Source organism: Zootermopsis nevadensis, unplaced genomic scaffold (genome assembly GCF_977971745.1).
Source record: "Zootermopsis nevadensis isolate Lab colony 2312 unplaced genomic scaffold, Znev_1.0 Znev_ptg000011l, whole genome shotgun sequence".
In the NCBI taxonomy this organism is placed as follows: domain Eukaryota; kingdom Metazoa; phylum Arthropoda; class Insecta; order Blattodea; family Termopsidae; genus Zootermopsis; species Zootermopsis nevadensis.
In genome coordinates, this window is record NW_028259143.1 from 14,405,085 (window position 1) to 14,432,580 (window position 27,496).

The 27,496-nt window shown below is 36.0% G+C and overlaps 1 protein-coding gene across 3 annotated transcripts in view; it reads right to left on the bottom strand.

The window, feature by feature from the left end:
* Positions 1-27,417, bottom strand: part of LOC110835608 (uncharacterized) — a 33,729-nt gene extending 6,312 nt beyond the window's left edge. Inside the window, exons 1-10 of one of the 3 annotated variants that reach the window (XM_087346874.1) lie at positions 27,399-27,417; positions 26,286-26,414; positions 23,323-25,912; positions 20,489-20,647; positions 13,824-13,952; positions 12,601-13,101; positions 11,102-11,222; positions 9,157-9,284; positions 6,242-6,292; positions 3,537-3,615 (exon numbers count right to left, since the gene is read on the bottom strand). In XM_087346874.1, the coding sequence (XP_087203000.1) occupies positions 3,537-3,615; positions 6,242-6,292; positions 9,157-9,284; positions 11,102-11,222; positions 12,601-13,101; positions 13,824-13,952; positions 20,489-20,647; positions 23,323-24,954 (2,800 nt within the window). In that variant the 5' untranslated portion in view covers positions 24,955-25,912; positions 26,286-26,414; positions 27,399-27,417. Of the gene's footprint in view, positions 1-3,536; positions 3,616-6,241; positions 6,293-9,156; positions 9,285-11,101; positions 11,223-12,600; positions 13,102-13,823; positions 13,953-20,488; positions 20,648-23,322; positions 25,913-26,285; positions 26,648-27,398 lie in introns of those variants that run through there. The other 2 variants (XM_087346875.1, XM_022075982.2) reach the window with 2 other exon arrangements.
* Between the last annotated feature and the right edge of the window lie 79 nt (positions 27,418-27,496).

Genomic DNA, 27,496 nt, shown 5'->3' on the forward strand with positions numbered 1-27,496 from the left:
ACATATTAATTCTAGTATCTAAAACCGGTTTTTTAAATTTTAAAAACCGGTTTTAGAATTTTATAAATCTATCCAAAAAACCGGTTTTTAAAAACTGACAAACCCTAATGGTAATCATCTGTGGGAGATAACTCATAATTTATTATATTGACCACAGTATGAATCTCATTTCCAATCAAAACTCACATATGAAGATAAGACCCAAATTTCCAATTTATTAACTATTATTCTGTAATACTATTATTATTATTATTTAGTGTTCTGTCTGACGACAGGTCCATTGTTCTGCCCAAAAAGATTTCGCCAGTTTTTCCTATTCGCAGCTTCTCATTTTAACTCCTGATCTGTAATACATAGAATGTAAAATTTGGCTGAGCAGAAATTGATAAATATGTCTAAAAACTGGTCTTAAAGTTACAGTAAAACTCACTTATAATGAGTGGGACTGATTGCTTTTGCTCATTATAACCTTTATTCCCTACACAAGGGGAATTTAAAAAAGCACAATCACAAATCACGTATCAAATGATTATATGATATTCAGGACATTTAATAAAAGCTATTTCATTATATACTTTATTTTAAATGTTTATTTAGAAAATACTAATAAAATGACAAAATTAAAATATAAATAATTTTAATAAATAGATGTGGACAAGTACAAAGTATTATTTATTTGAGACATAATGTAGGATGGAAACTTGTTTCACTGATTTTACTTCGACGCCACCAAGACTTTTTTTATTACAATAAAGGCATTAAATGCATTGTCAGCCGTTTTATTTCTGTATTATTCTATTTCTATTATGTTGTCATCTGTAGGTACTCCAATTGTTGCTAAATTATCATCAGTGTTAATAAAATTTTCAATACTGGGAACATGTTCAAAGCAATCCATTATTGCAACTGCAGTCCTTATGTTCTGATTGCAATGCAAACTTTTCTGACCAAATCGTCAAACTGGGACTGTTGACTGAGAAACTAGCATTTTTCTGCATGTTACACCATTCTAATAATGCTTTGTCACTGTCATGAAACTTACATTTTTTAATATTTTTGTTTGTAGTGAGATTCTTTCCAAGTACAGATAAAATGTGCTTTGTTTTGCAACAAAACCATAACTGTAGACAATGATAAGTTGAACTGTTTACACACAGATACATTTTTTCACCACATTCTAATTTACAATAATTTCAACTTTTTCATACACAAACACTTTCCTCTTGTGAAGACATGTTGGTTATTAAAGTGTAAAATCTTTACTGATTATGGGTTACAAGCAGCTGCAGGTTAGCCACAACAAAACTCAACCCTAAAGCTACAGGTGTAGGTAAAAACTGACCTGCTCTGTACCATTAAGCATGCAAACAAATGAAAAGGTTTCATAACACAAAGAGCTAAAAAAATTTATCCGGATAAATCAATTTTACTCTTTACATCTATGAAGCATTGTGTATGAGAAATTTTGTACATAAATTAAGATAAATTAAATGTGAAATTGTCATTTGCTCACTATAGCCATGAACTCATCATATCCTTGTTCGTTACAACTGAGTTTTACTGTATGTTGCTTGCCTATGTCTAAACTTCTCTGAAATGCTTATAATATGCAGAATGACAGAGCTCAGGCATGTCTCATCAACGGAGGAACTACTCACAGAATTGCGATTAAATTAAAATAGCGATAATTTAAAAATCTCAAAACAAATGTTGAATGCTCAATGATATTTTTTTATTTTTTGCGTATTTAATTCTTTCAGTATCTCAGACTATCAAATGAGAGGAAGATAGCGATTAATGAATTGGAAATAATGTAGAAGCAGTCATCACCTAATCTGAAGTATTATCCTGGCATCTGCCTGGAGAGACTGAGGAGGACCATGATAAACGTCTGTTAGGAAGGACAGTGTTCAGACAGATTTGAACCTGGGGCCTCCCGAATATGAAACGGGAGTGCTAACAATGACCATGACCTTCAGTTGCTAGATGAAGAGAAACTAAATAAAATGTAAGGCTCGAACACACTCCTTGAAATTACAGAATACTGGGGTTTCAGCATAAAACCATTGAAACAAACCATTAAAGACAGAAGTAATTAATGAACTGCAATCATGTGATCATGCTAGGAGAAAACATTTCTTAAATGTGTACTTATGTTGGAGAAATCAACCTTCACACAATTTTTTTCTGGAGGGAGGCTTGCTCTGTTATGCGGAGGTAAATTTAAAAACAACAGATATTGGAGCTCACAATATCTGAGACTAATACATGATCTTCCACTACATGCCTCCAAGAAACCTCTGCAGTTGCTTGTCAGTAATGTCATCCATTCACGGAAACTTCAAGAGAAGTGAGTGTTTGGGGACAAATTCTTAGTATTTGCATGTCTCAGCCAAGTTCATCCAAGAATACTGAGACAGGAGTAGACAGAAAATCACTTGTCTGTGGTGTATCATCACAGATGATGAAACATGGGCCTACAGTTAACAATTCTAAAGCTTACACCAATTATCATAATATAGATTCTCTCAGAAAAGCAAACCTTGTATACAGCAAAACCAGAAACCATGCAATGTACACAGCACAAAACCAAAGTGATGCTGCTTGTTTTCTTCAATTGTATGAAATTATGATCAGACCATTAATCACCTTTTCTACTAACAAGTGTTGACACAACTCCTTAATGCAGGGCATTGTATATGACCACAAAAGTGGGAAACTGGAAGGTGTAAAATTCATCATAACAATGAAAATGCCCACACAAGAACACCACCTGTGCAGCAACTAGTAGCTAAACACAGTATTCCACAACAAGATATGCTGCCCTGTAAATCTTCTCTGCTTATAAAACCATTGAAAGTTTCAACATATGTTGTGAAAGAAACCCAACATAATGCAACGGAATAGCTGCTGATGATTCCAGAAACTCAGTTTGACACCTACTTCAAGCACTGTCGGGGAATGGTGAAATAAATATATTTAAACTTTTTGGACATATCTCAGTTATCTTTCACAAAACAAAATGTTTTGGAAACTGGATCTGTTTCCATAATCATATGTGCATAATAATGGAAAACATAATCATCTGAATCACTGCACAAGTGATTTAAGAGATGATGATTAATACCCCAAAGTACAACACTTGCAATAAAAAATGTGTGCATGCTGAAGAACAAATTTATGGCAAGTTGTGCTTCTAATTAAAATTTTATAAATTGTAAAAATTATTAAATTCAGTTTTAAATTACTTTAGTTTGCATGATACAAATGCCATGGTTTATCATTCTTGTACTAAAAATTGAAAAATTTCCCCAGCATCTCTGCAGTGGATAGCATTCCAGCTATTCAGTATTTTAAAGAGCTACTTTATCTATGAAGAACTTATATGACACACCAATATGCTGAATCAATAACAATACTGAATACAAATTCATAATATATTGTATTTATTTATTAGTATAAACTGACATCCTTAGTATACAAGGATGAAATGTTCATTCACAATATTTCTCAGGAAAAAGTAATTTAATTCATACCTCTCATATCTCTTTTGTTGATGTTTCTCTTTGTTTCAAGTAATTTACAATTTGAAGTGGCAGACATTTCAGGATGCATCTGAAATGTAAACACTACATCTTAGACACATCATAAATACAGATTTTCCAGTTTCTCTAAGATGATGCAAACACTATGGTTTTCCGACCTCCATGTCATATGTACGTATGTAACCCAACCACATTCACCACACATCCTGAATCATGTCCAAGACTGCAAACACAAAATTTTGCAACCAAATCTGATAAAGTGATAATCAGAAGATGGAGGCAGCTAAAACTTAAATAGTGAAAGACATACTGAAACACATTTGACAAATCTTCTTGGGAAATCAGCCACATCTATTTGGAACTGATGTGGCAGATCTCTTGAGAAGATTTTGTCGCATTCAACTGTCATGAAAGCTTAAAGTCTTATTCACACTAGTTTGCTCCTGTTTCAACACATTTTTACTAGTGCATAACAACTATACTGTCTAATTCATGGGTCGTGCAATAACAATGTCCAGATTATTGGAGCAACTGCAAGAAGGGTTGACAGAACACAGTTCAATTTCAGGTGCTACCAAGGAATTTGTCTTGAACTGACAAAACAAAATGCACACAATCCTAGTTCCAAATATGCTGTCATAGGAATCAGTATAAAAGCTTCCCCTTCCTGAACCAAATAAAAAATCTAACCCTATTAAAGTATCACTCTTTCTCCACCACCAATATTGGGATTAAAGTGACAGTGTCATAAACTGAATTGTTTTATGTTTGGGTGTATTTTTATTAGTATACCAAGTTCAAATATTTGGGAACAACAATAATAAATCAAAATGATACTCATGAGGAAATTAGGATGAGACTACTTATCAGTTCAAAATATTTTGTCTTCCTGTCTGACTTCTAAGAACCTGAAAATCAAAGTATATAAACCAATAATTTTGCCTGTTGTTTTGTATGGATGCGAAACATGGTCTCACTCTGAGGAAGGAACACAGATTTCAGGTATCTGAGAATAGGGTGTTGAGGATATTTGGGCCTAGGAGAGAAGAGTATGGAGAAAACTGCATAATGATGAGCTTAAAACTTTATACTCCTCCTCCAATATTGTCAGGGTGATTAAGTCGAGAAGAATGGGATGGGCTGGGCATGTAGCGCGCATGGATGGGGCAAGAGGTGTGCACCAGGTATTGGTCGGGAAGCCTGAGGGGAAGAGACCGCTGGGGAGACCTAGACGTAGATGGGAGGATAATGTCAGGCGGGATCTATGGGAGATAGGAGTTGATGGAGACTGGATTTTGTTAGGCCAGGACAGGGTCTGGTGGAGGGCTTTGGTTAAGTCGGTAATGAAACATCGGGTTCGGTAAGCCATCTAGCCAGTTAGTTATGTATTAAAGTGATATACGTGTTGTGCAAAGTAGTGTAGTTAAAGATTTTGAATGTAAAAGAAAAGCAAAATTGTTCAGTATGTATCTGTACTTAAAACCTTTTGTAATATCACCATCCTATACAGTATTCATTTTTAATACCTACATTTTTATAAAAAAATCATCACACCCACATACTGTCCAATTAACTTCATTTCTTCCTTAATAATTTCATCAGATGCTGTTCCATTTTTCACATTCACTAGCCCTGTTCAAATAACTACCACATCCACAGGGTCTTCTTCAATTGTTGCACACTTTCACATTTAATTCTCCCATTTCATTTTGCTCCCCCTCCCCTTTTGAAAATATCACCAACACAGTACTGAGCAACGAGATTACATTATAAAATGGATAAATTTCTGGCAATATTCCACTGGTTTGCACCATAATATTGTTCTGTGTATTCACACACACAAATGAAACTGTCATTATATGCACCTGTAACAGTTTGTACTTACCTTATCTACTCTGTGAAAAGCCTGATAATTGTATCCAACTGAAATGTACTTACGCACTGTATCTTAGTCAAAGAAAATGTGCAGAAAATACTTTCATTACGAAGGAGTCCATTAGCTCTGCTAAACAACAAAAGAGCAGTGGTTCTGCAACCATTTTTCCAGAACTTGGAATATTACCTGTTACTGTATGAAGCTTATTCTTGACAATGTTTCCATTTTCAAATAAATCCCAGTAACAGGTTCATTTACTGTAACTGCCTAGATTTGGAATACCAACATTTACACCACTGACCCCAAGTAACAAACAAATTCCCTCCCTGAGGTGCTAGAGGTGATTTCTTTCTTGCCTGAGTAGGCTTTATTTGTAAGACTTGAGGTTCTCACAGCGGTGAGTATGAAGATTTCCGTCTTCTGGGTTGTTGCGCTGTGTAGTCTTGTCGATGTTAACCAACGTTTCAGAGGTCATACTGCCTCCGTCATCGCCCTGATGACAGAGGCAGTATGACCTCTGAAACGTTGGTTAACATCGACCAGACTGTACAGTGCAACAACCCAGAAGACGGAAATCTAGGCTTTATTTGTTGGTGTGTAGTACTTTAAAATCCAAATATTTGAGGAAGCTGTCTGTATGGCCATGGCATGGCACTGTATTGGACTTGATTATAATGCATGAAATCTACACTAAACTTCTTAAGCAGGAAAACATCTGAAAAGAGTAGGCTTCAAAATGTCTTTTTTTTCAGAATTAATTAGGGTATATCCCTTCCAACAACATTCTGCAAAAACAATACACTTAAAACTAGTGTTTTACCTTTTCAGCTTTTTCTTCAGATGACAAAAAGGGTTTCTGAATAAGTTCCACCTGTAACAGATAAAGTATTAAATAAAAATGACATTTATGAATAAACAAACAGATCTACCTACACGCACACCTTCCTATCTATCCACCTACATAACCAACAAGTGCTAGGTAGCAAGACCCAAAGGTTCAATATCACTATATGATTCATCATAGAGTTCATTCACTTCCCAATCTCAAAACCTCTTAATCAACCACAGATTCATGTCTCCTTTTGCCTTCAATTTGGACCAAAATTGTATATGCATACCGCTTCTGCCCGATCCTAACATTTGCCCATCCTGTTGTTCTCACAACACCAGGTGGTTTGTACAAATGACTAATTTCCTTGTTATGTAACATCACAAACTGCACACTTACATAGGTGTCTCCCTGTTAACTATTCAACCGAAAACTGTTATCTATGTAACCACCATTCGTTTTCCAACGCTTGTTATATAGGTAAGGGACCACATTTTACACTCACAAAACAAATGGCAAAATTACTATCTGCATTTTAAAATACAGGCAGAATGGCAACACTTCCCAAAACAAGTAACAATAATTAACAAAATTTATTCTTCTCCTAATTTAATTATAAATCCCATTTCTATTTGTTAATGTTATGCTCAGGTACATTCTGAAGCATTCTTGAATTATTTATTAGATTTACCTACTTATAACTGTTGCAAATTCTGGATTTATGCTTCATTTCATGTATATTTACTTTTATCATGCATAATAAATTCAAGAAACAATTTATAAAATAATTCAAATACAATGGAAGAAAGTAACACAGCATGAACGAGTTCATGAATTACACAGTATATGACAGGAAATATGTTTTACAACATTTTCGACTTATTTGTTTAACAAGGGATCACATGATGGAGAGCTTCCACTCAAATTTCATTTCAACCTGTATACTATTAAACGACTGATATTTACATTGACAAATATTCCATGTTTGTTTCTTCGCAATTTCTTTAGATTTCTCCCCATGAAAGTTCAAATTTTCCTTGTGGCATTGAAGCCCCCACTGACCCATGCAGTCTAGCAACGAATCAATAAACTGTAGTGCAATGCTATGACTAACATGGTCACTGTTTACTCTTCCTTCAGTCTTGCCCTCCCCACATTATTCTGTGGCAGCACTAATTGTCTGCGTAAGTAACATAATGAATTCTATGTTCTTCTGCACTACTTTTCAGCCAATAATCAAAGGTTTTCAACACAAACATTTTCAAAATCTTCCAAATCAGTAATATCAGACTTGTTCACGTCTTTGCTGTAGAAACGACAGAAATCAATTTCCTCTAGATCTGGAAGAAATTTCCTCCACAATCAAATAAGCTTTATGTTATCACTGAAGGCCACACCTTGGACACACAAAACACAGCTTTTTCCAAGAATGTGATCATGTCATCTTCAATGGCATGAGTTCTGAGAAGACCGCCATGGTAGCACTGCTTTATTAAAGCAATCACAGCTTCTTCCATGGGTCATATTATGGCTATAACATTGTAAGAAAAACTTTTGAGATGATCGTTCAAATCCATGAGCTAACAGCAACAATTCTTTATGTGGCAACATTTTCCCTCTCAAAATATTGAACTTCTAGAAAAATTCTTATAGTATTAATTTTCAAAAACATCTCTTATTTATCCATAATCTTTTCTGACTAGGCTTGTGGTTTCAAGATGTATTTCCACAACACACAACTGTAAGATGTTTCTCGGACGACTTATGCCCAGGTAGACTTATCGAAAACAAAAGCAAAGGCTCTTGTAATAAGTCTTCCCAATATAATCCACTCACTTGCACTGTAAACTTGGTCTGACTTGTGGCTTTCTTCTGGGCACAATTTCCTCTTCTATATAAATGATATAAACTGCATTACGGTATTCCTCCGAACTACAATTTCTCAAACACCTTGTCATAGCTTAAATATCACCAGCCACTCTGGCAATGCTTCTGACCAACTTCACAGTGTTTCTTGAAAGAACTTTGTTTTATGTTGCATATGTTAGACCAGAATCTCCTTTTGCTCATTTCTGATTGAACAATTTCAGAAATGAAACAGACTTCTCAAACAATTACATTCAAAAGCTCCAGCACCACTATTGTGGTTCCTTGTAAATTTAATCACCACAGTTCTGCAGGTCTTTTTATTATGTAACTGTATGTGGTCAGTTTTGTCACCAATTTTTCCTTTTAAAATTCAGCAAGTCAGTTAACAACCATTTCTGTTATACCTGGAGCACACAATAATGTAGCAAAAACATCAAACAAAAACTGTTTACATGGCAATACACAAAATTTAAGAAACGAATGACAAAGTACTTGCAGCATCTCCATTTCCATTATTATTGTTACATCATTCCTCTTCATACCAACACTGATGTATGTGATAGGAAAAGGATGAAAGACCAGTTCACACCATAACATAACAAATAACAAGAATTAAAATTATTATTATTATTAAATAGAAATGTCCCTGTATTTAGCATTAACACTGCTCATTGTAGCAAATTATTATCTATTCACTTTAATATCAAATTTCAGTCCTGTCCTTCAGGCTTTCAAAATGAGTTTGATGTATAACTTTGGCTTTCTGGAATAATATTCAGATGCTGAAGGTTTTTAAACATCTCAGCAAACAATCTTGTTGCCACCTTCAGGGTGTTTATTGTAACTTCTCAGTGCCTGATCTACATAAGGGTTTCCAAATCCTCCCAAAAGACATTCATCCTGAAGATGATAACTACAATGTTTGCCAAAACACTGAAAACCTGCAATACTCAAAGCAGCTCATTCATGAAAGAACATATACATCAGATTTCTCTTTTGCTTCTTTAATTATAATGTAATCAGTAGCATATACTTACAATTGTCTCCAAAGAGGGAATTGTTTCATATCCAACAGCACTACTGAGAAGATAATTTGTGACATAAAGAGTAAGAAATGATGGCATCATATGAGTGAGGGCTTCGGCCATGTCCTCTGGGTTCATTCCTGAAAGTATGCAATTATGCAACTGAACATAAATTGTAATTTTAAATCTTTTCCATGAGATGCCCATGAAAATCCCTACAAACAATATTCAATTTAAATCTGTAGTTATTTATTGCATATTCAACCTCGTATTGTGATTCAAACTCATACATTAATCAGTTTCCTTCATTATCAATATGTGAAACCATGGTGCAGGTAACTAAACATTTTGTTTGTATTTCATTCACTTGTAAAGAATGTCACAATTGTCTATATCTAGTGTGACCTCAATACAAAAAATCATGTTCTTCATATGACAACTGAAGTAACTTCAAATTAGCAACACATATAGTCAGGCACTGAATTTATCATTATCAAATTAAGTGAGCATAATACATGTCTGGCATATTTCAACTATTATATAGAATTATGGACCACTCTTTACACCAAAATTGCACTAATTTGCATTTATAAAGGCAATACTTTGAAAGCACAGCTAGGTTGCACAGGCTTTTCATACAAAAGGGTGCAGGTAATGGATTGTGTTTTACTCTATTAATACCAAACAAAGCCTTACTCCAGTGCATATATTATGTGATGTAACAAGTCTTTGGCACTAAACTGAAGGCCCACAGCCTTTCAGTTGACAATTCCAGACTAATACAGAGCAATCTGCAGTTTGAGGGTGAAAACATTACAGCTACAATGAAAAATAAGAATACCACCTTCTGAAATTTATGCAGATCTGACTGCTCCTCAAGAAAGACACAAAGGCACTGTTGATGGTAAGACCACATTCTGAACTACGAAATTTGTTATTTGTTCTGACTGCAGCTTCAAAAACATTACTATCGAAAAAGAAAGAAAGCAAATCCTATGGCAAATTTATTTTTAGTATACAAAAAACAGATGATAGAGGAAAATCAAATTCTTCTGTAATGTGACTGGTTCTGACATTCTTCATACATTTTAAAGAAAAAAAGCCGTTGAATTCAGTGAAGTGTAGTTTCAATTCAGTACAGTTCATTTATTAATGAAGGCTAAATATATAATTTTCATTATTGCACGTTATTCTGCAGTTTCTTTTTCGCTGCAGCTTCAAGCATCAGTAACACTTCAAGATTTTTTCACTCATGTTTTTAGGTGAGCCATGTTTATCTTTTCAAGTTAATTAAGAAAATATAAAAACAATTTTTCTTTTTTAAGTGACAGGAATTCAGGTTATTTTAAATTACGGTTAGAACAAGAAGGGGGAAGTGTCTGCCTTTTGCTGCTCCTTCTTGCTTACATGTTGTTCATGTTTAGGGCATGAACATACTTGTTACATTTTTTCACAACTTACATGCTGACTTCCATTTGATTTCATTCAGTGAACCACAAGTGCTTTACTTGTGGAATTTTTTCTGCCTCCATCATCAGGGCAATCACCCTGATGATGGAGGCAGCAAGGACCTCTGAAACGTCAGTAAACTACTACCAGATTACATGGTGCAACAACCCAGAAGACAGCAATCTTTAATAAAAGAACTCTCTAACACAGAGCTTCCATCTAAAACCAGATTCCACTCAGCACACAGCCAGCAGTTCTGGTATACCACCTTGGGGGGGAGCTAACAGTAACAGCCAACCCAGCAAAGCTGAGAAGACAACTACGTAGGATTACATACTTCATGGGAGATATGTGGCTGCTAGTGGATTGAGGAGAATGATGCACAAAAGATCAGGAATGGTCACAGTGCAAGGATCCGTTGGGTGTCCACCTCATTCATTCATATATCTTTGTATTTTGAGAATACTGTGACTGTATTTATTTGGAAATTTAACCCCAATGTACATACCTGATATATACGAGCTGACTTCTTGAGCCAAGGTTTTGCAACATTGACCAAAGTAGGGATACATCAATTCATTATTGCACTCACTTGCCCTAACTGCTTCAGCTACAAGATTCAGTAGCCTCTGAAAACAGAGTGGGACAATTAATTTGCAAGACTATGTAATAGTGAAACTGTTGACTGTAAAAAAGTAAAAACACAGGCATGTACAGAAGTGTAGGCAGCTGGAACATGAGTTGGTTAGGTTTTCTTAAGCTGCAAACTTACATCTAATGGGGGATAAATCAATTCTAACTATGGACATATACAGCATGATTATGATATCACAGTACAGCCTCTATGCTGTTCAGACAACTTTGTACTAGGTGGAAGAAAATAGAAGTATTTTATTCACTAGAAGTACCTGTTTAGTATTTGTTAAGGATATTGTGCTGTTTCATCACTGTAAATACTAAACAGTTTAGATTAATTATAGAATTTTAAATGCAATATAATTATCAGAGTAGTACTATAAAACCAATAAATGTTTTATGCTGCACATAAATAAAAAGATGCCCCTGAAGATGACCTTGTAGATGTTGAAATATGTCAAATCAATAATAAATATAAACTTTAGATTGTAATTTGGTGGTTATTTTTGTATGAATTGTGGTTAAAAACACATTCTCATACATGTTACAAAAAATGAAACTTTTTCAGACACAACACAGTCGCACCTCATTACACGTGTGACCTACAAAGTATCATTTACAAACTTCAATAAAAATCATTTGGACCACTTTGTTTTATAATCTATAAAAAATTAGATTCATTCATACACACGAGTGGCATGTGTGTAGGATACAAGCACTCACATGTACAAAGAAAATCCACTGACCCATTGCAGAGACAGTGTGCAGACCCACATGACTATGTTTAGCATGGAATCAGATAAATCAGTCATCTGAGATGGGGCAAAGGGGGGGAGCTGCAATCACTTTGCCAAAGCAAATGACAGGCAATTATCTGGTGCAAAAAACGTTAATTATAGCCTCCTCAAAAATTGGGTGGAGTAAATATGCACTGGAGGCAATTGTGTGCATGTGTGTATGTACAGCACACTGTTCACACACATAAGTAGACCCAAACACGCACAGGAATCAATAGTCTGTGTTCTAAAGGTGACATTTGGACAACCAAACATGATAACTAAAACCTGACTGAGAATTCAGTGTTTATCTGACAGTAATTTGGCATCTACAGCAGACTAGTTCACGCTACGAGCCACACAGTCAACAGCCTTGAAAATGAGGAAAGAGATGGTCCTTGAAATGTCGGCAATTAATCACCATCTAACACGGCTGATAGCCCGAGAAGACTTTATTAATGAAAGCCGTCGTCAAGGCTTAACATTATGTTTTAGCTTCAGCAACCATACAAACAAAAAACACTGTTGAGCTTCCTCTCTGTCCCTTCCAAACAATACTGCTAAGTCTATGTTGTTCATACTTAATTATACTTACTGCAACAATATTCCTCTGGTTATAACAAATTTTATGGAAAAAGCAATTTGCATATAAATCTATTATATATCTGCAGTTGGCATTCAGATGTCCAATTTCGTGCACTGTGCTAGTTCCCCACAATACTGACACTATTAAAGGTCTGTATAATTGATTACGCAGTGCCTTTTGCAGTTGAAAACTTTGTTTTACAAGAAACACTGAAATATCAACTTCAAACAGTTTCACTATAATCTCTAAAACCCGGAAAAGGCGATTTAATTTCTCATTATCTTTCAGAGTATTAAAATTCTTGTCAGCCTCAGCTCGTTCATAAGCAGAACCTTCCGGGTATTCTTCGCAGTGAAGACCGTCGTCCACTATATTATTGGGAGTGCTATGAGTTACCAATGTATCTTCATGGACATCTGAACTGTTGAAACCTAAATCTTCATTTTGCAAATCTTTCAAGTTATAGATAGCATCTAGCACAATTCCATTCCTTGATATATGAGGAGTATCCTGCAAAGCAAATTAAATGATTTATTTATCACTTATAAATTCTGTACCACATAATATGTGCTTCATAAATATTTCACTTAAGAATAAGAATGTGAAATTATGTGCCCACAAAGAAAACAATGTGCTTTGTCAACCTACACACTGCTCCTTTTCTATCAGTGTAAATGTGGACTGATTATTTTGAGAATAAAACACTGAAACTACTATTTCAGGACAGTGAGATTTAAATGGAATGATTCACTCTGCAATGTCTTAAGCCGGCTACACACGTACAGGCATACCTTTCAGTTATGCCTGGAAAGTTCATTATAAACAGGCCTGAAAATTAAGGAATCAGAGATTTCACTTCTAAAAATATAAATGCAAAGTTTTTCACCCCTTCCCCCATTCGGCAAATGTATAAAAAAAAAGCCAGCTCAAGAGCCAGAGTAGCTCTGTCAGTATAGTGACAGATTTAGGACTGGATGACCAGGGTTAAATCCCTGATAGAGGCAGAGGATTTTTCCTCTAGCCCCTGCATCCATACTGGCTCCTATCTACTTGGTATCAGGGTCCTTTCCCTGGGATAAACAGCAGCTGGGGCACGACGTAGACCATTCACCCCTATCTCGTGCCAAGGTGAAGAATCAGTAGGAGCTATACCCCTTCTTCCCGCAAGTGCCTACATGGCAGAAAGTGGGACAGCTTTACTTTTACTTCACTTTATAAAAAAACCAGCTCACCTCTCCAAGCGTGTTTGTTAAAACTGTTCTGTAATATTTCAGCATATCTGGAGCACATGGCGGATGCAAATCAACTATCTTCTTGAATACTGATACAGCACTACCAAGCAAGTTGTCATCGTGCGTATTCTGTAAGAAGAAGAATCTCTACAATCAGTCAGTTCTGGACTGATAAAGTACTATTATAGATTCCCAAAACATAAAGAGACTTTTTGCTGACAAGCGATCAAGACTGTACGACGGTCACCTAGTATGATCAAGTTATCTGAGGGGAACCACTCAGAGGGAGAAACTTATATTTTGTGTTTTACCACAGTCACTTTTCAATGCTACATACTTGTTCCACATTCATTCAAAGGAACTGGTTCTCTCAGAATAGAAATTAACTTCCTGAACTTCAAAACAAGTAGAAAGGCCATTTTTCAGATCAATATCACCAGAAATAGTCAATTAAATTCAGATACAAACAGCAGGGTTAGTGGTTCACCTTCTGAAAGCCACAGTCATATACACACATCATCACTCCACATGTTGATGGCAAGGTAATGAGGACATCATCATGGCAAACAGCAACTACAACTGCAAACGTTCCTTGATGTTTCACATTAGATGATGTCACACAGGGCCTTCATAGTGGCTGCATAAGACTCTAGTGATCAATCACATTAACTAAAGCAGCAGCAGACCCTCAGCCACAGAACAAAACAGAAATATCTTGCCAGCATATTTCTGAACACAAAATTTGCTGTCCAGAAGAGTGTCCCAGAAAGTTTACTAGAATGTGTCATCACTCTAAACACAGTTCAGCCACTGAGCAAGTATGCTGGCAAAATATGTTGGTGTCAGAGCATGCACAAACTCTCCAATTGTAGCTTTCATTAAAGTTGGTAATTTACTGAACAACAACCCTCACGAATGCATGTGTGCATGTCCCCTACCCCTAACATGGGAGTAAAGCAGTAATTTGTCTACAGAATATCAAAATGTTACACTGTTGTAATGACCCGACATGAATAAGCAAAGGTGGTTAGAAAGTAATTCTTCTATCACTTAAGTCATGTCATGAAATGTAATTCACATTGTGGACTGCCAGTTGAAGTCAACCTTAATTCTTTTTCACTCTGGAACCACACTTTAGTCTTTACAGATCATGTCATTATTTACATGATATCCAGGTGGCCATGCATCACAACAACAACATGCAGCTAAACTGCTAGTCCCCACAGTTAGAGGCAGCCCCATAATCCACTCACTCACACCTATGCTTAGGTCTTCCCAGTGGCATCCTCCCTTCAGGCCTCCCAACCAAAACCTTCTAAACACCCCTCCCCATGGGTGTCACATGTCTCATCCTCCTGGATTTAATCACCCTAACATTATCAGGTGAGGAGTGCATGGCGCGAAACTCACCATCAAGCAATTTTCTCCATGATCCATCTCCTGCCCTTTTAGGTCCAAATATCTTCCTCAACATTCTGTTCTTAAAAACCCTCAATCTATGTTCCTCCCTCAAAATGAGAGACCAAGTTTCACATCCATACAGCACAACTGGCAAAATTACACTTTTCTTCTTCTTTTTCCGGTTTAACAATGTATGTACATTTTCCGGGTCCCCAACTTTTCAGTTGGCTTGATCTATGGACATTCGGTAGGACTCCTTGGATGAGGGATCGGCCCGTCGCAAGGCCTCTACCTGTACACAGGACAACACAGCACAGAAAAACATCCATGGCTTGAGTGGGATTCAAACCCATGGTCCCTGCGACCAAGCGGCACAAGACCCATGCCTCAGACCGCGCGGCCACTGCAGATCCCCAAATTACACTTTTGTATATTTTAATCTTTAGTTTTGTTAATGTGAGACACAAGGACAAAAGATTCTGAACTGAATAATAGCAAGTATTCCCTGATTTAAACTAATCTTGATTTCATCATGAGTGTCACTCTGGCTTGTTAGTGTCATCCCCAATTACTTGAATTTTGTCACATTTTTGAACGATGAATATTCTAATTAAGTTCTGAATTCTGATGCCAAGACATGATCATACTTTGTCGATTCTGCATTTATTTCTAGACCAACATCCCTACTAGCCCTTAAGAGTGTTCACTTTTATAATATTTATATTATCACACAACAGATTAATATCATCAGCATAGGCCAAAAGATGATGCGTCCCATTCAATTCCAAACTGCCCTGATTTTCTCGGACTTTCGTGACAGTGGATTCTAGGACAGAATTGAAAAGCAGTGGCAATAGATCATCTAAATGTTTCAGGACATCTGAATAGAAAATAAATCAGACAGATGTTTACCTACACAAATTTTGCTAGAGATATCACTAAACTGTTGATGTATTGTCCCCTTATACTCCAACTTTTTCTCTAGTATCTGGCGAAAGTAGAAAATTTCACCAGTTGTAGATCAATTATGACAGAACCCACACTGATGATCCCTAATAATTTCATTAGCATAAAGAGTCAGCATTGCCAGAAGAATGTTGGATAAAGTTTTGAGACAGATGATAAGTGAGATTCCTTGATAAATATTACAATCAATCTTATCAACCCTTTTATGAATTGGTACAATAACTGATTCCTTCCACTGCTGTGGCATTTCCTCCTTATTCCATATAGAGCAAATAAGTTTGAGTATCTCAAACACAACATTTTGCCTCCTGCTTTGATCAATTCAGCCAGAATCTGATCATTACCCGTGGATTCACACTTTCTAAACTTCTCAATAGCAGTCTCCACTTTGATAAGGAGGTTCTAACACTAGTGGTTCAGCCATATGTATATCTGCATAATATCATGAACAGTCCCTTTATTCCGGGTTTTAAAATCCCTACACCCATATACAAACAAAAACTGCACTTGTGACTAACCATGTTAAATAAATTATATTTTTGACTTTTCAATCAGTTTTACTCCTTGCATTTGTTTGCTCATCTTGCACTACTGAATTAATGTTTGATAATCTCCATAGAGTTTCCATTCCCCAACTACAGGTCAACTGTAAAAAGTTTCAAAGTTCCCTGCACCCACAAACAAACACAAGAAATCATACTATTTTAATGCCACACTAAGCGGACACACTGTTTGTTCCAAGGTTCACAGAAACACAAAGCAAGAATTCCTGCAGTTATTGAATTAAATGTCAACTGTCAGAAAGATAAATATGCTGTTTCAGTACTAAAGAACACAAAAAATGTAATTACAATTATTGTGGCAGTAATGACAAGAAAAAATTCTTACTCTAGGGCTAATTTTACCAATCAAGATGTTGAACTGCATATGTCAAGTATTTATTGTAAACTTTTCTCCACATGTGAATTCCTGTTACAAATTACATCTACTGTACCTTATACCTCAGTGACCCCTACAAACTTTAAAAGCAGAAGCCACTCAATGTTCAATCCTAATGTGTTATTTCATCTCTTGAACAAACTCTTTCAATGCCATTTTTACCAAAACGGAAATAGCAATATAAAAAGAAAAATATATCCATTATGCATGTAGATTACCATATTTTCAGACAATTTATTTATTACCTATTAAGACAGTTAATAAATACTGTGACAGTGTAAGTTCAAACATTTCACAATGAAAATAAAGTAAAATTACATCTTTACAACAAAACATGGGCAGATTAAATTCAGGAAATTCTTGCAACCATTTAATTCAAAAGGTCTCTATTTATGCATTCTATCTAAAATCATAAATTTTAAAATAAACTATAATTTTACCTGTTGTTTTAAAGTTCATTCACATTTAACAACACAACACACACATGACCCAACAATGACACAACAGAATAAATGTTCTTACCAATAAATGAAATGAACCAACATCCAACAAAATCTTAAAAAGTCCCAAGTCTGTAGGGGCACGTCTCTCACAAGTCTGTTGTGGCAGTATGAACAGTTGGCCCAATGCAGTACAAACAGTTGTCATTTGTTCCTTGCTGGAATTGGATTGATCTTGTTTATTTTATAATAATATGAATAATAAGCAGTTGATTGGACTTTTGAGTGCAAATCCACTACTGTATGACCTAAAATACCCGAGGTACTGTGACAAGTTGAAAGATAAAATTGGAGGGGAACTGAACCAACCACAAACAAATGCATTCCTTTATGTTGTTTGTATATTCATTAATAAAATTTTATAAATGTAGGTACAAACATTGTGCAAGCATTCACTTTTCAATATTCAATACAGCAAACTTGTCAACTGAAATTTTCTTGCCATTCAACTCTACTAATATAAGAAAAAAAATCATAAAGGAATCTCAAAATTCCAGGGCTTCTTTCTGTGCAGAACTCTGACCTGCAATGTTTTGGACAGTTGAGTTATTTTCCACATGCCAAATGTTACCATTTCTTAAATAATTGTTAGTATGCAAGTTGATATCATAGAATCAGTTTTCTTGGTTAAAGTTTAAATTCTATTTAAATTTCTAACTTTTCTTGTCAGAATGCTGAAGACGTCTTCTACATCTCTTTTCGCATGATTTAAATAAGCGAATATCTTCATTTCCCAATGTCTGCAATTTTGGGTACAGACTTAAAAAATGTCTTTAATGGAAATGCTCTGTCTCCAATTACAATGTGTGGTAAGCTTCCAGTAGAGTGGTGAAGTGGCTTTTGTTCAAGACCATTCAATCTCTTCCTTTCAAGTGCTTCCCCCATTCTCTAATTTTAAAATATTCTGCTGTCACTAATCTTTAAGAATTTATGCTGAGTACCTACTACAGCTAATAACATGATGGAAAACATCTTAACAAAGTACTGAAGCTGCTGTATGTAGGTGCTTCAATGACCACATGTTTACCAACTGAGCAAACTGTTAATTTTTGTCTGTGCAAGACAGTTTCACAAAGTGTAGTGTTTTCCTTCATCAGGTCTTCTTCTGTCAAAGATAACAATAAAAAAAAAACAGATTCTTCTAGCATTCTAAAATACTGATGAAACCTGACAATCTTTCACATGCTCTTAATACAAAGTAAAAAACTCCCTTTCTTTTCTTTGCAACAAACTGGCATGTATCCATTTCCTTTCCAATGACTTTTATTTTCTCTTCATCATTGGCAATAACACAAAGCTAGAAGAAGCAGATCAGGAAGGACCTGAAAGACGGCATCATGTGTCATCGTGTTGTTAAATGTGAAACAACCTTTGCAGGGAAATGAAACTTGTTCTTCTCCCAAAGAGAAAACCACAGTGAGAGGTTTGAGAATGAAGTGCTGAGATTAATATGTGGACCTAAGATAGGAAGTAATAAGAGGATGGAAAAAATTACACAATGGACAGCTTCATAATTTGTACTGAAAACAAACAAACAAATATTAAAATATATCCAGGGGGATAAAAAGGGTATCAAATATGCAACAGGTGATAAAAACTTACAAAACTGCAACTAAAAGCTCTAAAGGAAAGACATGATTTGGATGACCTAGACAGAGATTTAAGGGTACCCTTTGCTTCTCCTAATACAGTAAAACATAGTAAAGTCAGACACAGAATTTAACACAGCTCATGAGCTGAAAGCATCTACTATCAATGGTAGGTGGAGAAGGCAAAGCTAAGGTTAATGTTGCACTATGACCATTGCATTTGTGTTACAGAAACCTAAACTAAGGAATTAATTATGTCCATGGAGCACGGTCCTTCTACAGAAGTTTATAGCTGTTCAGAAATTTAAGAAATTCTCTGCTTTTTGTGAAATCCAAAGCATTATTACTGTGTTCAAAACAGCCTGTCACTGGTCACATCATGAGCCACATACATCTAATCCACACTCTCCCATGCTGCCTCCTTGACCCTATTGCTGCAAAGTTTTACTTTAGTAAAATGTCCATGTTAAATACTGCAAATTCAACTCGTCTACACCCAAGAATAATCTTCTTTCAGCTTTACTCTCTGAGCTGTAAAATCACATTCATGTTGATCTACATAATGCTGTCATCTAATTTAAACATTTTTAAGTTGCATGTAAATGTCATATGGTTGCTACATTGCTGAACATTTTGTATTTTGAATGCACATTTCATATTTGCTATGACTACCCAGTTTTCAAGCAGAAACAAGTTTGCAAAAAAAAAAGTGTTTTGGAAATACAACAATACAGGAAAGGCTACAATTTCTTTAAAAAAATACCCCATATTTATTTCAAGCAACACAAAGAACCAATGCATTTTGAAGGAAACAAATATGTACTTAATAGAGAAATATGGTTATAATTTAAATTCATTCTCTCATTTTGTGACTGGGACTTGTTTCTAACAGACCCAAATGAGTAGGAACTCCTTCCCCACCTTTCCACTTAAGGATAGGAATAGATTCGGTTTCTCAAACAATGCGTTCTTTTCAAAAAAGTAGGACGATGGACAAAGTCCAGAAATCAACTAATACTATAATACTTGCAATTTATCATTACCGAAAAAACTTTAGAACTTGGAAATTACTATAGAGAAGGGCAATTAACCCACCTGAAAAGAACAGACAGCAACATACTAAGAAAACACTCTGTTACAAACAAATGGGATATACAGACACAGGAACACCAATCAAAGGAAACATCATAACAGGTTTGAGCCTAATGTATGGAAGTGGTTTAAGTTGTGCAACTAAAAGCAAGTTTCTCCAAACATGGATAATACTCACAAGTATGAAGTCCAAGATACGCAAGGCTGCTGATGCACTAGGAAAATATCTCTCAGAAATATTAGAGTAACAATATTCGAAGACAGAGGGCCATTGTTTGGTATTCATCAGATCTTCTATCGTCTGACACCTAGCATCACATACTTCAAATCGCTTGTACTGTAACAAACATGGCATAGTCTGAACAAAATAGGGCCTGACACAGCTGCTCTTGTGGCAAGGTCTACCAAACCTTCAATCATTTTACGCAGAAAATTTTATATATATAAACTTTAGCTGCTGATTATCATCACCATTATTGTGATATACAAGTCTACTGCTAACAAAGATTATCAAGAAAGGAGAGCTACATTATCTTTCCACCATATTTTATTAAACATTTCAAGTGTATGAATAGACAAGTAGTTACACAATGATAGCATGTTTTAGACATGGCAAAGGCAAAGGCATAGACATTTCTAATTTATATTTCCCTTCTACCTTCTGCATGATCTGTGCTAAGCTAACACAGAATGAAATATCTACTGCTGAGATGAAGATCACTTTTCCTGTACTTCATTAAATATTCACCACATCAAAGTATGTGCCCATTTATTTTTATTTGTGGTTCATTCAATGATGCTGTCAAGAACTTAAACAATGGGAAGATCAATGAATTTGTATGGATAGGGAAGGAAACAGACATGGTCTAATTTAGTGAACCATCCTGGGATTTGCCTGGAGGGACTGGGAGAACAATGCAAAACGTCAGTCAGTATGGCCAGTCTGCAAGCAATACAAAGCAGGAATGCTAATCACTTGACCATAAAGCTTGGTTAAAATATGTTTCAATTGTAGATCTTAATGAGATGTGTTTTATATTATGAGGAAATTTCTTTACAATGGATAATTATGGAGAAAAATTTTTATAACCTGGGAAGAAAAAGTAATAAAGTTGTGATCAACCTCTCATATTTCCTTGTATAGTCATTTCTCCATTTTCGTGCTCTTTAATGATGCATTTTCAGTTTGAAGCAGTTGATAATATGTACCACATCTTCATTTATGGCCTTTCTATTCTAACTTTAACAAATTTATGTGGTCAGTAACACACAGCATTGCAGATGATGGTGTGATATTGATGTATGTTGATTGGAAATAATGTATCTTCATATTTTAATATAATATTCAATGTAACTATACAAATATTTTAACAGTAATAAATGCATATACAGTCCACAGAACAGGAGAAATGCCCTGCTAGGAATTTGATACACGTGCATGCGCAAGATTTTGCGGTGAGTGATGACCCATCCTAAAAACATTCTTTCCACCACTGAACGAACAACAGACAATAGGCTTTCATGTGTTCTAATGGGTACAACTTTAAGATTACCTCACAGTGGCACAGTGATTTAATCTAGAATATTATCACAACACCCGCAGAACACATTAAAAGTGCGCTCACTACACGCTACTCTTAACGGCTTGATGTTTTCAGTCTGTGTGTAGTAGCGTAAAACTCTGACGTATCACATTTCCCACCAATAGCAGCCCTCTAGTCGACTTGATGGTAAACATTCCCCCGGCACAGCCCCAGAAACGATTCCCCCGCAGGGCTTTTCTCCTGGTCTGTGGACAGTACCTGTTTATCATTTGGGAATCCAACCCTATTATGGAATATTGGCTCATCATTTTCAAGCATTTTTCAGAAAAACATCTACAACATAACTGGATAACGTACTATATTTGTTTTGCAAATGTGTCACAAATAACATAAACTCATTCACCCGGCGACGTGGTAGTTTAAATACCCCGCATATACTGCTGTCGTGCTGTTCCGGCGGTAGTATTTTTTAAATGCCCGTTTAAATTTTGCTGTAAAATACTCTTTTCTTCATAACTTTTGAACTATATGAGATATAATTATGAATTTTTCACTGAAATCCTCTTAAAAGATGGTTTTGTAATCTTACCTTACAAGATGAGCACCATGTGTGTGATCAATGGAAGAAAGTGGATTAGAATTTGAGTTTTGTATGGTAGTTCATAAAAACACTACACTACACCAATAAATAGATTCTATCCTTTTCCTGCGTTTCTGGCACTCCACACAATGTATCTGAAGCCTTCACTTGTTTACTTTTTCAGAAATACGAGCCACGAAATGTCCCCCCTCCACCTGACTATCAGTTGGCTCGGACCTGTAGCCCCTACTATATACATCATCATAAGAGTTATAACCGTCTCTTTCTAACAAGGCTTCTAATTATAGATTTCTGAGTATAGGGGTGTTAAAATTTTGTTATTTCTGACATACACATACATGCCGATTCCACTTGTATTCCTAACTTGAGGAACATTTTGTCTGCTTCAGATATGACCTTTTTTCCTCTGTCTTTCGACTCTGTTCCCCTCTCTTTATTTCCAGGATTTATGGCTGTCATTTTAACCTTTTTGAGACCCTAAATTCCATTCACAACAAACACCACATGTATGAGTGGTAGCCTTGAAAACTTGTAGGTCAGGCATTTATACTTACAAATGGCCAGCACAGTTAAAATAAAATACACACACTGTTGCCACATCATCAGAAGGAGGATTCCTTTCACAGCAGACCAGTCCAAAGTTCATAAAGCAGTCGTTATTCATACCATACTTATGGGTTGTAGAAATTAGAGTTGAGTCTTGCGTATATGCACGTGGAACGGGAGGCAGTTAAGTTTAAATGCCCGCGTGTATACACGTAAAACTACGTCTGAGGGTTAAGAGATGTCACAATGATTGCTGAACATTATGAACAAAATTATAAAATATATTTTAAAATTCCAAATCATTTACAATGTACCACTCACCATAGCACTTTTGTGGCACTGTGCGCAGGAATATGGATCTAGGCAGCATGCAGGAACACATTCCAACCCCATACGTGTTCCTACGCTATCGTGATGCTTGTACATCACTGCTTCATACGACATGATAAATAGATCAGGGTTCACTTTTCTACTTCTACAACTGGCTGTAACAGTCCTCTCATGTAATGATTCCTCTTCATTGTAACCAGGAAGCATCAGCGTCCTGTCACATTTACTAGTAATAAGTAGTTCCTTGCCCAGTTCCCTTTCAGGATCGTCAACAGTAACACTTTTACTACCACATTCATTAAAACCCACAAGTTCTGCAACAGGCAAGTCAATGACCATCAGATCTCTATCAGATGCAACAAGCCCATCAGCATCTTCACGATTCTCACTGTTGCTTGACAGAGTGTTATCAACCACCAGTTCCATATCAGAGATGCTACTGTTCAGCAACCTCTTGTCTGAGCTAAAAGTAATATTTGAATTCTTTGCAGAGTAGACAACACCTGAGTCCCTCTTAGGGATGCAGTCAGTCACTGCTTTGATATTAATACATTCTGAATTTCCATTACAGTTATTTACAACCAATGATTTACTATAATCACAGCTCCTTAAATCTTCTTGCTTACTAGATCTCTTGATAGTTTCTGGTTCACTAGCAGGACTGCTAACAAACACTACATCATTGGCAGGGCAATTAATTTTTGGCTCATCACCATTACTAGCAGAAGCTGACTGTTCATTAGGTCTATCCAGTACTGCCACTCTTGTGAGAGTAAAATACATGTGCTCTTCAGCCGATGATTTTTTGTCAAAGACATTAGTCTTGAACCAATGAGGATTATTTGTGTGGTTTTGACTTACATCAATGACTGCAGATCCTGTATTTTCTACAAATTCAAAATCTTGTGAATTGCCAGAATCAAAATAAACTTTTTGACTTCTGACACAAAGCCTCTTTTCATTACAACTTTCAATATCACTTCCATCAGATTTTATAATAATACCTTCTTCATCATCAGATAGTGATGATAAATCTGTTATAACATGATTTTTACCATAAATTATGTATGACTGGAGAGTTCCTTCGCTCTTCAATTCTTCACCTTCTACATGATAACTGGATTCATTTAAAAAAATGTTATTTATACTACTTGCATCTGCTTCTTCAAAGCCTCTAAAGCCATCAGTAGAAAAAATAGTCTGCTCTGAATCAATGGATGTGCCATTTTCTCCACGCTCATCATCAATTATGTTTACATCTTGTTTACAACTATCATAGGAATGTTTTTCTCCAGCAACAGTAGTGTCAGCAGCATCACTTGAACCAGAATTTCTACCACTATTTCCAATGTTTTCATAAATCATAACTATATCTTCCTCACTTTTCTCAAGGAAAGTTTCGGATTTTGTAACATTTTCCTGAGGACATGAGGAACTGTGATCCTCGCACATTTCAACACAGTCATTTATAATAGGACATGGAGGAATGCGGCCATCAAATTCACAAGCATTTTCATTCACAGAAAAAAATGTTGAATTACTTACATCCAAATGCTCCATTTCTTTAATAAAATATTTATCAATCCTATTAGACTGTGGAGTACCAAATCTCCTTTTAAACATGGCTAAGAAATTAGCCCTTTTTTCGGCGTGTCAAAGGTGGAGACCGTAACACAAGCTGTGGAGAGTAATATGACCGTTTCCTTTTGGTTGATGCCTGTCTTTTGTGATCTGCACAGACTGACAAAATGTCTGTGGTACTGGTTACTGCTGATGGATAAATATGTTCTGAATATATTCCACGCTTCTGAATAGGAATTACACAATTCTTATTGATCATGTCAATATTCTCCTCCACTTGTTCACTGAACAATCAGTAGTTGCACAGACATTCTCATAATTACTCCTCTTCCTCCCATGCCACATTTAAATTCACATCTGAATTGGCAGTTTCGCTTGCAGTATCCGGGTATTTTATTTTAAGTGTTGTAGAATGGGAAGTTTGTACTTTACATTCGTCCTTTTCATTAATGATAGGATTTTCCAAAGAACTTCCTTTTCCATCAATCAAGCATGATTTCTTCATATGGGGATTTACATCAGCAACTTCGAATGAAAAATTCAAATCATGGAGGTCTTTAACATTTCTTTCAGAACTGAGATACGTAAATTTTTGCTTCACTGGATGAGAATTAACTCTGACTGTGGATTTATTTTGTCAGAGTTTCTTAATTCTGAAGATGAATTGTTAACTCTACTGAACTTCCCAGCATTACTACTGAAGTTACTTTCCTGTGGCTGGTTGGGAAAATTTCCTAGCCAAACATCATCTGATCTTTGTTCTGATAAAGCACTTTAAAACTTAATGAGAGCGGATTCACTTTCATCATTGGTACGCAATACAGGAACACTGGCATTTGCAGTAAAATTATTCCTCAAAGCACTGGACACTGAACACTCAATTTGAGAGATAGTGTTCGTCTGGGTTTGTTCCAAATCTGTGCAATAAATTCTCAAGGCAGCCACATGGATTTCTCAAATGAAGACTGTGACTTCCCTTCATTATACCAAAGTGTGGACTCTGAAAATAGAAATGCATAAGAGATTTTAATCCAAGGTCTGGTATAGCCACTTTAACTGAACATGAACGCAATGCCAAAAGTGGAATCAATTACAGATTCTGTGAAATTAACTGAAAGAGAAACAGCTGGACTGTACATATCTTTTCTGACTAGCTATGCATACTCAAGACATTTATTGTTTTTGTTTCATTACATCACACATCTATGCTTAAGGCATATTAAGGGTCTGTGGAATATAATATAATACAAATAAATTCTATTCTATTCGTAAATGTATTTATTCATGCCTTCATTTTACTCACATAGTCTACAAAGGTATGAAATAATTATAGAGTAAGCGTTCTTGATACAGTATATAAAACGCTAACATACCTTACGATGAACATTTGTAAATAACCAGAAGTTTAACTGCCTTTCCCATCATGTTCTCATGTCAAATTAGCACTCGTAGTTCCTTCGATCCTTTCGGCCCAATTATTTTGGGTACGTACCTCTTAAATTCTTGGAGAAACATGAAAGCAATGTTTAAATCATAACTTCAACAAAATGTAACTTAACCATCATTTTTTGTAGATATGTACACTTCTAACCATTATTGAAGTCCAATTTCTTATCTAACTTGTCTATATTAAGAGCCTAATCGAAGGTTCTAGGAATAACAGTTCCATCGTAATAGTTTGACCACTAAAATACACAGAAAACGTCCATGTGAAACCTTGAAATCGATATTGACGCCGTACCAACCAACCAATCAAGTCGTGGTTATCAGCATCGGGCGCGGCAGCCGTGTTCGGCTGTTGATCGACGCTGTTCGTAGGTTCTCGCAAGATCACCATGAATACAGCACGTGCACCGGCTGCCTTTATGTTGATGTTCAACATTATTATTATTTAGTGTTCTGTCTGACGACAGGTCCATATGAACAGGATCCTTCCATCCTTTTCTCGGACTGGGACCTGTTCATATACGTTCTTGGCAGATGATCCAGAAGTGGTTTGCCATTGCCTTCTTCTGTGTGTGAATGGAGTAATTGTTTGGATGCCACGGAGAAACCGGAAAAGCCCCCGGAGGAAAACTCCGTGTTTCCTAGACCACGGCCCCTTGCCCAACACAAGTTATAAATTCGGGCACCGCCGGGAATCGAACCCGAGACCCCAGGATTACAAGGCCAGCGTTCTAACCGCTAGACCACCGTGGCATATTGTTCAACATTATGAAAGAAAATAAGAAACCGAAACGAAAAGTGCGTTGGTGGATTAAGGAATTGTATCGTCAGCGAATGCAATATGCAAATAGACTTATGCGAGATATGACATTTGAATTAGTGGAGGATACAGTTAAAAATTTTACTCGAACGTCATTATCGGATTTCGAATACATAACCTCATTGATCGAGCCAAGAGTTTACTTTTGTTATGGTAATTAACAATTTTTGAATTCCACAACACCTCTTTAGTTTTATAAATCTGTATGAGAGCTACACACTTTTCATTCTCCATTTTGCTACGATGGAACGCCACAAGACCGTCTCAACTGAGAGAGCACAGCACACTGAAATCCCTTTGCCGCGGGACAAAGAACCG